Genomic DNA, 14,428 nt, shown 5'->3' with positions numbered 1-14,428 from the left:
TGGAAGGCCCCACTGTGTCAGTCTGACCTCTGGACTCTCTTTTTCATAAACTTTCCTTGGTCTCACCTAAACTGCCTGGCTCTCCTGATAAATTCTTTTACCACCCGGCACTTGGAGCCAGAGGGCCTGGGCTCAAGCTCCACCTCTCTCTTCTGTTGTGTCAGATCCTATGTTACGTAAGAGGGAAAAACTGAGTCTCAGAGTTGTCAGGAGATGGACTCCAGTCACCTGGCTGCTGAGAAGCAGAGCCGGTCTAAGCCCGTCTCCAAGTGGCCTTGGTTTTTTCCCCTTTCCCATCTTCATTATTTCACGTCAGATAAACCCTAAAAATAGCTGGAGTCATTTTAGGAAACACTGGAGCTGAGATTTCAGAACTGCTTTTCCCTCCAGATTACAAAAGCAGCTTTGATCACTGAATTGCATTGAAATTGGTGAATCAGAGAGTGCATCTCACCATAGCTTCCACTTCAGCCTCAATGTGGTTAGAGTTTTATTTTGATACGGTTATAATAAGGGAAACTGTAGATAAATCCAGCTCTGAGTACTCATTGCTGCATAAACGACTCATCTGGACCTTGGGCTGATGGACACCTATTACCTGAGATAAATATTGATCTCCAGGTCCTTGGAGACACAGAGAAGAGTGGAGTTTTCAGTTCACTTCAGAGGCCTGTGAATAAAGCGGCCTATTTCTGTCTACTCAGCAAACTGACTCTTCAGCAGGATCCTCAGATACTTCAGTGTATCAGAGACTGAAGATCTGTCTGGGCACTGGGTGTATACTGTATCACTGTATCACTGCCATCCTGTTGCTCATTGATTTGCTTGAGCAGGCACCAGTAACGTCTCCATTGTGAGACTTGTTGTTACTGTTTTTGGCATATCAAATATGCCACAGGTAGCTTGCCAGGCTCTGCTGTGTAGATGAGTTACTCTAGGTAGTTTGCCGGGCTCTCTGAGGACAGAGGAATTGAACCTGGGTTGGCCATGTGCAAGGCAAATGCCCTACTGCCCACTGTGCTATCAGTCCAGCCCCATATATACATGAATGCATGTGTATGTACCCACATGTCCTACCCCAGAAAGCCACATATCTGCATTCACACACATAGATTTTTCCAAGTAAGAACTCAGTGATTGTTAGTAAAAACAAAACAAAAGAAAAAAATAAAACAAAAACTGGAGGCTCTCAGTCTGGAAAATAACAGGATGCAAAATACTGGTCTGCCAAAAAATAATTCTGACTTAAAGATGCTTGGACAATTCATTTTGTTCAGTTGTATCTTTCCTTCCTTACTTCCTTCCAAACTCTGATTCTGCCAAACCCTCAGGCAAATTAAGTTTTGACAACTATAAATTATGTAATGCCTATTATATTATGTAAGTAAAAGAGAAAATACATGCAAAACTCTTGGCACAAAGTAAGTGCTCAATAAGTGTTGGTTATTACTATAATCATTATTAATGACGTTACTGTCCAAAGCACTCCCTTCTATGGACACATGTGCCATATAATAAATTGCTGAGGGAATATGCTGTGGGAACCAAACATGGGAAATACAGTGTGGAGTTTGTTCCTGCATTTGCCTTAAAGAGTGGCAACATCAATAGAAGCAGGAACAACCATGCTCCAGGGAGGAAATAACAAGTGTTCCAGATAGAGTTTGATTAGTGATTATTAAGGCAATGTGAACACTGATGCCAAATTATGCAGCAATTTTACTCACTGGGCAGTGAATTTGGCTATGTATCAAGTTGGGTAATGGAGTTAACCAAGTAAGAATGAGGAAGCTCACCCTATCTCATGAATTGAACAAAGGAACCCTAACTGATAGTACCTTGCTAGATACTAACTAGACACCAAGTATTCTACCAGGAGAGAGAGAAAAGAGCCTGATATAATCAGCATCTTTTGGTTCTTCTAGAGGAAATACGAATTGATGCAGGAGACATTTGCACAGACCAGGCAATGATTCTCCTGATGAGTTTTTAAGTCAGGTGCTGCTACAGATAGCCACTGAGGAAGGAGAGAGTTGTGGGTATGCTAAATCCCTCGTATACTTTACTTGTGTAAACAGGTCCCACAACCTTCTCCCACTCCAGAATCATCCCTCCATCATACAGATGCAGATTCTGGCCCTAGATATCACTAGGAGCACGTCGGCATCACAGGCTGCTCTGGGACTTTGGGATGGAGGTAGAGCAGTGAGGTGACCACAAAGTTCCCAGTCTCAAGTGCACGTGATTTCCTGTCTCCGACAGGGCTGGCTCCTCAGAACCCAGGTGTTTGATCTGTAGGAAGGACTCTAACCTAGCAGGGACTGGCAGGAAAGCAAGACTTGAGAAAATCCTAAGGGGGATTCAGGGTTGGGGGCTAGGGAATTAACCCACTCAGATTATGCTTTTAAAGTTCTGAGCAAGGCCCAGGTCATAGAAAAGACTAAAGAGCTACTCACAGACATCGGTAAAATGGAGAGGCCAACACAGCCACCCTCCTGTCTCCTGTCTACTCAGTCACAGAAGGAGAAATTCTCTGGGGTATTTCTTTCTGCTGCTGGATCTGCCATCATGTGTGTCTTTGTTCACTGATTCTTTGATTCACTGGTGTCTATATAACACATTCACACCCCAAATGTTGATTTATGCACTGGATTGCTTGCTCTGATCAATCCCAAACCTATTTACTCACCAAGTGCTCCACAATTCACTCATCTTTATGCATTTATTTAGCAACTCCTACAGGAAAGCCACTCACTCTGTAACTGAGGTATATGTCCTTCGCTGTAGCATGTACATTGATGACAGCTGTTATCTATGCCGTTCAAGTCATTCTATCATGACTCTTAGCTTTTTTTTTTTTGCTTTTTTTTGGGGGGGGTCACACCCAGCGATGCTCAGGGGTTACTCCTGGCTTTGCACTCAGGAATTACTCCTGGCGGTGCTTGGGGGACCATATGGGATGCCGGGGATCGAACCCGGGTCGGCCGCGTGCAAGGCAAAAGCCCTACCCGCTGTGCTATCACTCCGGCCCCTATCATGACTCTTAGGTATGAGGAAAATGAGAACAGGAAGGAATCAAGGAAGTCCACGCTTGTAGTCAGCAAATGGTGTACCAAAGCAAGCATGCCTATTCATCATTTCTCTCACCTGTGATTTCCTTGGTGCCTCCATTGGTGTGCTTAAAGCGATCCCCTTCCACGCGAACACTTGGACACAGCACATCTGAGAAAAGCAAGAGGAAGCAGATTAGCAGTGGTCCACAGCCACCTCATAGGAGCCTCTCTGTAGTCTCAGTCTGCTGGACATCAGCGCCTGGAGAAGAGGCGACAGAAGTGCCACATTGGCTTGCTATTCTGTGTACCCACTTTGTTTGTTTTGTTTTGGTTTAGCCTCAGCTATGTAAATTCTGTGGTCTACAATGAACATGAAATACATATGAGTAATGCTTTACAAGAAAAAGAAACCAAAACTGATACAATGCAATCAAATATGTTTAAAGTCACAGAAGAAGAGATGAGATAAGGACATAGATCCGACACCTAGTTCAGACACCAAGAAAGGTGATGTTTGAATTTCTTCTTACAGGATTAGTGAGATTTAACCAGACATCCCCCCCGCCAAAAAAAAGTAATACTGGCAAGGGAACTTTATTTACTATAGAATGGTTCAAATACAAACGAAAATCCAAGTCAGTGGAATATCCGTACAGTGACAACTGTGTACCAGACTAATCAGAAAGATGCCTTCTCATTTGCCACCCAATGAGAAGTAGGTACAATTTTAGAAGGAACACTTCAAAAGAAGCAAACTGTTTAGTTTTTCAAAGACAGTGGGGTAATCATATAGTTAAAAAGAAAAAAAAAAAGAATTCACCGCAGATGACTTAAATATCTTATCTTCTAACTATCTTCCTGATTCCTCACTTAAAACAAAAATTACAAGGGAAAGGCACACCTTCAGAAGCCTTAAAAATTCTGGAAAGAGGGCTGATAAATAGCACAGCAAGTAAAATTCAAGCTTTCATGTGGCCCTGACCCATGTTTGATCCACTGTGCGATATATTTCCCCCAAGACTGCCAGTAAAGATCCCTGAGCACAAACAAATAATCTTAGAAAGAACACCAATTTTCAATTTAGAAATTCTAGATCTAACGGTTGGTTATATTGATAAGTGTGGTGACCTGGAAAGCTCTGAGCATCTGTGAGACAAGAGGTTACAAAGCACATACTTGTCTGAGGGCTGTTTTGAAGTGAGCAAGAGCAAGTCTTCAATAGAATGGGCCGAATAAGGAGGCTCTTCAGTCTTGCCCCTACGGCAACTTGGTGACTGCTCACCCTTCTCAAGAAGCAATCTAGCTACACACCATTATCATCACTGTATCACTGTTAGCCCATTGTTCATCGACCGGCTCGAGCGGGCACCAGTAATGTCTCCATTCGTCCCAGCCCTGAGATTTTTAGTGGCCTCTTCTTACTCATCTTTCCCAATGATTGGAGGCTCTTTCAGGGTTAGGGGAATGAGACCTGTTATTGTTACTGTATTTGGCATAATGAATATACCACGGGGAGCTTGCCAGGCTTTATTATTCAAGAATTCCACCTTGCCGTCAGTTCTATGTGCTGTAACTTCTTTTCATATTTGAGAACTAGTTCAAGAGCCAGGGGGTGGGACCTATCTACAGTGAAGGTTAAGAATGAATCTTTCCAGATCTGGGAGGAGGTATTTTTAATGTTTATCCTACAAGGCACCGCAAGGTCTGACAAGCTTCTTGGAAGGGGTTATTTTGGAAACAGCATCAAGCTGTCTGCCTAGGACCAAAACCAAATGAGGATACAGTACTGTGTTAATATTTAGACAGCTCCACCCAGGACAGTGGCAGCTGTGGGGTGGCATCAATTGCCTTAACTCTGCAGGCAAGCCAGAGAGCCTAGCTAGTAATACCGCATCACTTAAAAGAAGTTGACTCCAAAGGTTCTGTCCTTGATTATGAAAAAACCTCTCGCGGCAGACCATGAAACTCAGAACTTGCTTAGTGAGATTATCTCTCTAAGAAACACCAGGGAGGACCTAATTCCTAAGTGAGGATGTGCAAAAACAGCCAAAAGACCATTCTGCAGAAAAAATGGAGGAAGACTATTTTCAACAAACTTAGAATTTGTCTAAACCATTTTAAGAAATCATTCCCATCTATAGAAAACAGTATAAAAATGTCTCTAAAGGGGCTGGAGTGATAGCATAGCGGATAGGGTATTTGCCTTGCACGCGGCCGACCCGGTTTCAAATCCCAGCATCCCATATGGTCCCCTGAGCACTGCCATGAGTAATTCCTGAGTGCAGAGCCAGGAGTAACCCCTGTGCATCACCAGGTGTGACCCAACAAGAAAAAAAAGTCTCTAAAATAATAATTGAGTGTCCATATGATCTAACAGTTCCACTTCTTGACATTTACACCTAGGAAATCTAAAACACCATTTCAAAAGGACATCTGCATTCTTATGTTCCTTGAGCACTATTCACAATAACCAAGACCTGGAAACAGTCCTTGAGCACTATTTACAATAACCAAGACCTGGAAACAGCACAAGAACAATCAGAGAGCATACATAAAATAAAATTATATATAGTATATCCATATATATGGAATATGATTCAGCTATAAGAAAATATAAAACTATACAATTTGTTGTAACTTGGATAGAACTAGAGATTATCATGCAGAGTGAAGGTAAACTGAGAGGGACCAAATCAGAATGATTTCTCTTATGTGCAGAATATAAAGAAACATAATAAGCAAATAACAACTGGGTAGTGGCAATTGAATGAGGCCTGAAAATTTTACTACAGAACAGAGTCTTCCAAGGGGTTGAGGTGGGGAGTGGGAGTATGAGAGGACTTTAAGATATTGGCGAAGGGATAAGTACACTCTGGTGTTGGGTATGGTGTTGGGACATATTATACTGGGAACTCTATTGTTAACAGTGTGGTAAATAAAATTTTTAAAAAATAATTTAAATTTTAAAAGTCTTACGGGCTAGAAAGATGGCCCCTGAATGTGGCTGGCCTGAATTTGATCCTTGGCACCCCAGGTGGTTCCCCGAGTCTGCCTGGAGTTATCCCTGAGTGTAAGACTTGAGCACCACTGGATTTGGCCCAACAATCCCAGAATAAATTAATAAATAATTATTTAAGAAAAATAAATAATTTCTAAGATAACCTGTACATTTACTTTGGGAACCATTACTAAGCCTCACAATATTCAAAAGGCTTAAGAGGCAATTTATAGCTGAATTAGTAAGTCAGGATGCATGGTTCCTAAAATAGCTCTTCCAGTTTCCCTAGGAATATTGGACAAAGGTTATAAGAGATAGGGTAGCATCTAAAGTCCCATTAGCCTACAGCTATAATTACCTAGCACAGATATTTTGACAACATGCATAATTTTCTATTACTTCCATGTTGGCTATTTATTTAAACCATACTATTTATAGAACTGCAGAGATGTTGCAGGGATGGAGGTAGTCCTAGCCACACATGGTATAATAGTCACAGTTATGGTCTTCAGGGTACTCAAAGGCTGACAATCCTGACAGACTAAGAACACAAAGTACAAGGAGGTGTCAGAGCTGCTGTCAAAGCGTCACATCTCTTAGTTCTCTGATTCTTCTTCCTCAAACTCTGAGATACTGCCGCTCCCCAACCCATGCTCTCATTCACCCCAATCTTGGTAAGGATTTCCTTCTGCCCACCCTGTGTCTGAGAGCAAATGGAATAAGATTAAAAGTACTGGGTGGCCTACCTATGACTCCAGTAATTCAGAGTATGGAGCCTTCTCTAGACTGCTGATCAAGCCGAGGGAACTGGAGTTCATAGCTCCAGGAGCTGACCATACCCTAAATTCCTGTTGAACACAAGTGAGCAGTAAAACATGAGCTAAATGGACAATGCTGAATGGTAGACTAGATGCTCTTCTAGAACAGGGTTCATCATGATGTAAGATGGTCCCACAGAGGCTTCTTCATAGAGATATTGCGGATACCAGGAGTTTTTGTCAATCAGTCATGTCACTTTTCTCTCTAAGGCAATACCACTTCTATTCCAAAGGGTGGAGTTCTCATTTCAAAGAGAAAAACAGTGGCTCATTGGTCTCCTCCAATTATAGCCCTTCTGTGTCCTACCAGGCCAGATCTCCTACTAGTTTAGGGAAGACATAGGAGCCACCTTTGGTGAAAAAAAACAAAAAACAAACTCAGACATCTGATAGTCCTGAGGAAAGGATGAATTCTTAAAAAGCAAGCAAACAAAAAATAAAACTTCCACTATCCCTGGTAAAAGGAGATAGAGATGAACATGTTTGTTGTATTTTCTTCTCCCACTGGATATAGGAATTGATCTCTGGGAGAACTGAAGGAACAAGAATTCAATAATCCCAAGACAGTGAAAAACAGTAAACAGCAACAACAAAGCCCTTCTATTTGTTCACACTACCATAGCTGGGTTTCCTTTGTTTATGCTGAGAGAATTAAAAAATTTGCATGAGGGGCTGGAGCAATAGCACAGCGGGTAGGGCGTTTGCCTTGCATGCGGCCGACCCGGGTTCGAATCCCAGCATCCCATATGGTCCCCTGAGCACCGCCAGGGCTGATTCCTGAGTGCATGAGCCAGGAGTGACCCCTGTGCATCGCCGGGTGTGACCCAAAAAGAAAAAAGAAAAAAAAATTTGCATGAGTCCTTTACTTGCAAGCGGCATTGATAAATGAGCTAAAGGATATGAAGCACAGATTATCTTTCCACTTGATGGGGAGGAGGCAGGAATTGGGCATGCCTGCAGGTGATCAGGGTTTATGTCTGGCTCTACCCTCACGGACCACTTCTAGCAGTACTCAGGGAACCAAATATAGCACCCGGGATCAAATCAAGGTCTGCACATACAAGACAACGATCTTAATCCCTGTACTATCTCTCCAGTACCAGATGCTTATCTTTCAGAATGACTGAGGCCAATGAATGAGGATAGTGAGAGTGGATACAGTATTTTCCCCATAAAATAGCTATTGAATAACAAGGTTCCCATCACTGTCCCAATCAGTATGGACCATCCAGCAGTCCTTTAGGATCAACCTAAGAAAAAATTCTGGTATTAAGAGCAGGATTAAAGTCTCAGGAATCAAAATGTGTATTAAGTTAGTTCTTAGTTTGTGACGGTGTGTGTTCTATGCTACAATGTGGGGGTGGGGATAGCAGCAGAGCTGAGGGTACAGGCAGAATCAGGGAAGCAGAGAACAGAGACAAGACAGCACAACAAGCAGTCCATCCATCACCTCAAAGAAGCCACTGTCCCCAGTGCCAATAACTGCAGACTAGGTGGTGACATTTTAAGGGTCTGAGAAAGGAAGTGATGAATCAAACCCCTAGAAGAATCACGTCACAGCCCCTTCTCTGTTCCAACACTATCCAGGAAATTGTCCACTTATTTCTACTTTGGAGAGCCAGAATATATTAGTTCAGGCTCAGGGCCCCGGGGATCCACTAATAAAAGTCATAAAGAGTCCTGGGGCCAGAGAGCCCCATGTTCAGCTACTGTGCTCAGCCCAACATGTGAACTATTTCTGTGCCTCATAACAGTTCTGCTGGGCTTGGTGTCATCTCCTGGCCTGCTTTCACCAGACACTGTTCCAAGCATGTTGAATCCATCAACACATTAAATTGAATCCTCAATGTAGTGATTTAGAATTGGTGCTTTATTCACAGATGGGAAAATAAAGGCGTAAAGATGGTTGGGTATTTTTGCTCAAGGCTGCAGAACCAGTCAGAGGTAAAGGCAGCATACTGGCTCCAATATCGAGTCCTTGACTCGAAAGACTCCTGAGCAGAGTCACAAGTAGCCCTTGGATACTTCTGGGTATGGCCCCCAAACAAACAAACAAAAGAACAAAAAACAAAATAAAATCTATTTTAATGGATAGTCAGCTTCCTGCTTTGCTTCTGCCTCTGCCTTATTTGTAGAGGCTTCTTCACTCTGAATTACATAAGATGCACGAGCTCCCCAAGTTTTGCTTACAGAAGATTTGTTCACTAGAGCCACTTGGCACTTAGCATCCAAGTTGGGTGAATAGCAAGAACTTGCCCTCAACTTGCCCTCTGCTGGTACCAAATCCAGATGATCACATCTTATCTCTTAAAAACCATTCAGATGTTTACCTATTCTCTAAGATTCTCCTCTATCCACCCCTGATGTCCCAGCAATCTCTCATCCAGAAGACACAGGGTGGTTGTCTAGTGGCAGCTATGGTTCTGGAGTCTGACCTCACATAAGGCTATAAACATGTGTCAGTGTAGTGATACGTGTCAACATGGAAGACACAGGGCCCAACACATAGATGTTCAGTAAGTGGGCTGACAAAGCCAACTCTCTGGCACACTTTTATTGCAAAAAGTGATAGATGAAAAGTTCAACACTTCTTTTTGTTCTTGTGATGCTATTCTCCAAATCAAAATAGCCCAATTAGTAGTAACAGAGCCACCCCACCTCCTGAATGGGGGGATGCTAGGAATGTCCATTCTGTCTCCTACATGGCTGGATGTGGCTTTAAGTTTCCAAAGATTTTAGGAGATGGAGGATCTGCCCTGGAGGTGCTGTGCCTGGGATCACCATGGCTCAGTGGCTTCAAAAACAGGAAATAGGGAGATTCCTGTGTGAGGAGAATCTAACCTTCTCCCAGAGCTAGAGGAAAACATGGCATCAGCAACTACACAAGAGTGCCAGGTCACACTCCGCTGAAAGAGGTTATACCAGGCCCCAAACAAATGTATCCATGTGAACTAAAAAAAATTATACCAACTTTTGCATCATAACTCAGGACAATTTGGGGGGAATAGTACCCAGCCGCCACCAGCAATGGGGTTATAACTTCATTCATATCTCAGTGGGGGGATACATGTATCAAAGAGGAGGGAATTACTGGTATCATCATTATGTAGCTAATACCAGATAAAGTGGTTTTAGACCCCCTATGACAGGTCTGTGCTTATACCTGAGGATGCCAACTCATACTATTTAAGAATTTAAAATGCAACATCCCACATTTAGCAGGTGGCAAAGTAAGGAAGAGCATAGGCCTCATCATTATTCTATCAATATGTCTCAACACTGGAAATCACCCTGTCCATTATAATAAAAATCAGCTAAACTGCTATGCATTTATTTGTCTCAAAACCACACACATATAACAACTTACTCTACTTCTCAAACTTGTGGGGGAGACATGAGTATCTATATTTCATGGGTAACCAAGTAGCATCACCCCTCCCCCACCAAAAAAAAGTTACTAACTGCTCCAGGAACACATGCTAATCATGCAGATGAAAATATGACCTGACATCCAAGTTATAGCTCCATCTCCTGCTCTAGAACTTTCTGGAGATTCCTGGTGCAATTTCTCTTTAGTCAAAGTAAGTATTTCAGTCTGGTGGCCATTCCCGAGGTCCTTGATACTACTGCTGATTAATGGTCATCTCCCAAGACCTTTAGACTGGAGGGAGAGAGTGGTTGTGTGAGGAGGCTTTGGGGAAATGTTTATATATATTTTGAGAGGCTAGTCTGGTGGAAAGTGACACAATATTGCAGAAAAAAAGAGCAACCCCCTGGACCTGATAATGGCTATAAACACTGGACCTAGGAGATCAGGGCAGTATGTACTCTCAGGAACACACAAAGCAACCACACCTGGTTGCTGGGCTTTCGCCCATATGGGGATTTCTGACACTGAATATAACACACCAATACTTTTCTGGAGACTATCAAGACAGAGATTAAGAGACATAAAAAAAGCCTATCAGGTTCATTTCTCCTCCACTAGTCTGAGCATGTGCCTATATTCCTGAGAACGGACTGAACCCATAGTATGGCTAAAGAGAGACCATATTTCCCAAGGTCAATGGGCATGTTGAAATCTACAGATCTCTCTACTGCCATGGAAGTTACATCCTTGGTGTTATAAGATGAAGAAATAAGATGAATTTTTTGTTTTAGTACTTGTTCTCCCTCCCCCGGCAAGGTCATCCTATAAACTATGTGAGATAATTAATTAGAAATTAATTGGTGCATGACACTCAAAATTCACATATGATCATAGTTAGACAGTATCTAGCACACACATCCCTGGGTATGACATAAGTACAAGAAGTCAATTATGTGGTCACATGAACCCTGTCTTCTTGGTTCTTATATGCTAGTGGAAGAAGAGAACCAACTCAGAGATAGACAAGCTGGTGGTCACATATGATCAGGGCTGTGGAAAAAATATAATAATGTTGTGATACATAAATTGGTATGTTTTTTTAGTTCACATGCATACATTTGTTTGGGGCCTGGTACAACATCTTTCAGCTGAGTGTGACCTGGCACTCTAGAATAGTTGCTGATGCCATGTTTACCTCTAGCTCTGGGAGAAGGTTAGATTCTCCTCACACAGGACTCTCCCTGTTTCCTTTCTTTGAAGCCACTTAAACCAAGGAGATCCCAGGCACAGCACCTCTATAACATCAGTTCAAGAAAGCCAGGATCATGTTGGATGTGTTGGACTGGGATGACATTATAGTGGTTTGAATCTTACAGAAAAGCTAAGAAGAGCAGGAGTCAGTCATAGAAAGAGCGAGCAGGCAGAAGGTTTGGGACATGCAGAGCACTAAGGAAGAAGTTTGACTTACCTAACTGGAGGGACAGAGACCAAGTCCTGAGACTAAAATAGTTTTTGAGAGGAGGAAATAGCTTACATGATTGGTCAGAAGAACCCCTTTATCTCAAGATTCGGTTTGAAATGCAGGGCAATGAGGAGGTAGCTCTGCCTATGAGGGAGAGAACAGGTGTGAAGAAGTCTAAATACAAGAAAAGTGTGGTATCTGGGTGAGTGTGACCTCTGAGGAGAGAGCTATTTTTCTTTGCTCCTTGTTTCTGGAACCACATTTGCCTTCTGGGAGGGGAAGGGAGGGTGTCCCAAGAAATACAGTACCAGTAGGTGTCACTAGAGACTGTGAGGACACATTCAAGGTGTGAAGTGTGGACTGTAGCAGTGGATGATGGTAACTTGGAGTCATTCAGTGAGGATGGAAATGGTAAGGCATGGCCAGAGTCTCAAACTACTAGGAACCATAACACAAGTTCATTTTTAGACATTTTATATTTGAGATCTCTCTTTACTCCTTATTGAGAAAAAAAAAGAAAAAAAAGATTCTGAAAGCCAAACTTTAAGATTTCAAGACAGTACCGGATTTTTATTTGAAAGTGCTTGGTGTTCAGACCATGTTTAAGCTTTGAAAGTGGCTAATATAGTCAGAAGCTATGGCAAATGAACTTTGCTTTTCCATTAGATAGACCAGCTTAAACTATCCATTTTACATCTAGGAATGCATAGAGAGGAAGCTCTTTTGTAAAACTACTGGAATACAGGTGTCCTTCCAAATGTTTTCACAACAGACCTCTTTCATTTATAATAATATTCATCTCGGGTGTCCGCAGTTGGCACAGAGATCATGCATGGTAAGGACTCTACTTTGATCACTAGCACTCCATCCCCCATGTAATTCCGGGTGTATCATTTGAGGCACCAAAATAGCACTGGATGTGGTCCTGCAGGTCTCTGGGCACACTGGAGTAGGCCTGGTGGTCCCCTGCCCTGTGGGGCCTAAGCTTCTCAGCATTCTGAGGCCCTAGTATTGAATTGCCCTATGTGGTTGTATGGCTGGCTGAAATTCCACCAGGAGTGGCTCTAAGACCCCTCACGAAAAAATAAATAAAAATTAAATAAATAAAAAGAGATTCATCCACAGTAATTTTTAAAAATAGGGTCACCAAGAAAATGAGACCCTGTCTCCCCGTTTCCCGAGACCCTGCAGTCATGCCCATCAGCCCCCTCTAGCTGGTGCCAGAGTATCTCATCAACGGATGGAGACTCATTGTTCTTCTCTCCTAGAAGAGAGCATAAAATGACACACACTATAGCCAGGCCACCAGACCCTGCGCCAGGTTGTTTTACTTGGGGCACCCCAGCACCCCGGAGAGGGTTGGGTGAGTTCCCTCCCTGCCCCAAGGGACCCAAACCCAGCAGCTGAAAACCTCTAGAATTCAACCACCACCATGCTTGTGGCCACTCTCCAACATGTTTGGCCAAGCTTCACCCATGAGTGAACTTTCTCCTGGTCCACACGGCCTCGACATATCATACCTCACACCACTAATATTCCAAGAGTAGTGCACTACATTTGGTGGGGTTTAAAGTAGAAGGCAACCAATATTACAAGGAAAGGGGGAAATATATTTTTACAGATATATATAATATTTAAGCATGCAAGGCTCAACCTTCAATAATATGTTAGCAATCTCTTATAGAAGGGCTTGATGGGCCCTGGGTGAAATACAATAGTCTTCACACACTTTCCTCTAAGGAAACTTTTTTTGAATCACTTCCAGTGGTTTATTCATAACAAATAATACAAAATAAATTACTTCGGTACTGCTTTGGATCAGGGGTTGGGACTTGGATGGAAACATTCCAAATATGGTGGTGGAAGGTGTTATGGTTTGTGGAATTGGTGTTCAAATATTAAGTATAATCAAATATTGTGAGTTACTTTATAAAAAGAAAGAAAACTAGAGATGCTAATTATTCTATTCTAAATTTCATATTTATATATGGACTTCATTTGTCTCATCTTGAAATCATAAGGCATACTATTTTAAGGAACTCAAAAGTGTTGAAAAAATGAACTTTGACTCGAACTAAGATTACCAAGGAGAGAGGAGAGGGGGAAGGAGAAAGAGGCACATGAGAAGTGACCTATGGACAGAGGTGGAAGGTGTTGTAATGGTGGAGGAGCAGTACCTTTGTTCACCAAAAGCACAATCATTAACACTATTATAACCACTATTGCAACTATAAATAAACAAAATGAATATGAGAGTTCAAGAAGAAAAGGAAAAGAAAATAAGATGTTATTGAATATCTTAATATAACAAATACTTTGCATCCCATTACTTCCAAAACTCTGTAGACTGCATATAATTTTTCCACAGGGAGAATAAAGGCTCACAAGATTAAGTGACTTGTTAAGAAATTAAACCCATAACATGGGTCCAGTAATTTGATCCGCTCAGCCCAAACAAACACCCCTTAAGCGTCTTCCTTTCTATCTGTTCTGTTAGCTGCTCAAAGAGATTAAACCTGTGTCTATGTGGGTGGCACCCTCAGTTTTATAAGACTCTCCAGACAGTTTGCTCAATTCTAGAACTGAGTCAATCCCCATTTCTAATATTTTGTCATTTGGGGCTCTAAAGGACTTGACGAGAGAAAAATCCATAGACTACCAAATTCAGTACCAGGTCATCAGATCTTATGCAGAAACTGGTTTTTCTCCTTCCTATCTCAGGATTCC

The 14,428-nt window shown here is 42.2% G+C and overlaps 1 protein-coding gene across 1 annotated transcript in view; it reads right to left on the bottom strand.

The window, feature by feature from the left end:
* Positions 1-14,428, bottom strand: part of COL22A1 (collagen type XXII alpha 1 chain) — a 259,447-nt gene that overhangs the window by 226,992 nt on the left and 18,027 nt on the right. The window contains exon 3 of the mRNA XM_004602595.2: positions 3,148-3,222. Within this exon, the coding sequence (XP_004602652.2) occupies positions 3,148-3,222 (75 nt within the window). The remainder of the gene's footprint in view (positions 1-3,147; positions 3,223-14,428) is intronic.

Source organism: Sorex araneus, chromosome 2 (genome assembly GCF_027595985.1).
Source record: "Sorex araneus isolate mSorAra2 chromosome 2, mSorAra2.pri, whole genome shotgun sequence".
NCBI classification, from domain to species: domain Eukaryota; kingdom Metazoa; phylum Chordata; class Mammalia; order Eulipotyphla; family Soricidae; genus Sorex; species Sorex araneus.
The sequence above is the reverse complement of the archived record's forward strand: the minus strand, read 5'-3'. Positions and strand labels throughout refer to the sequence as shown.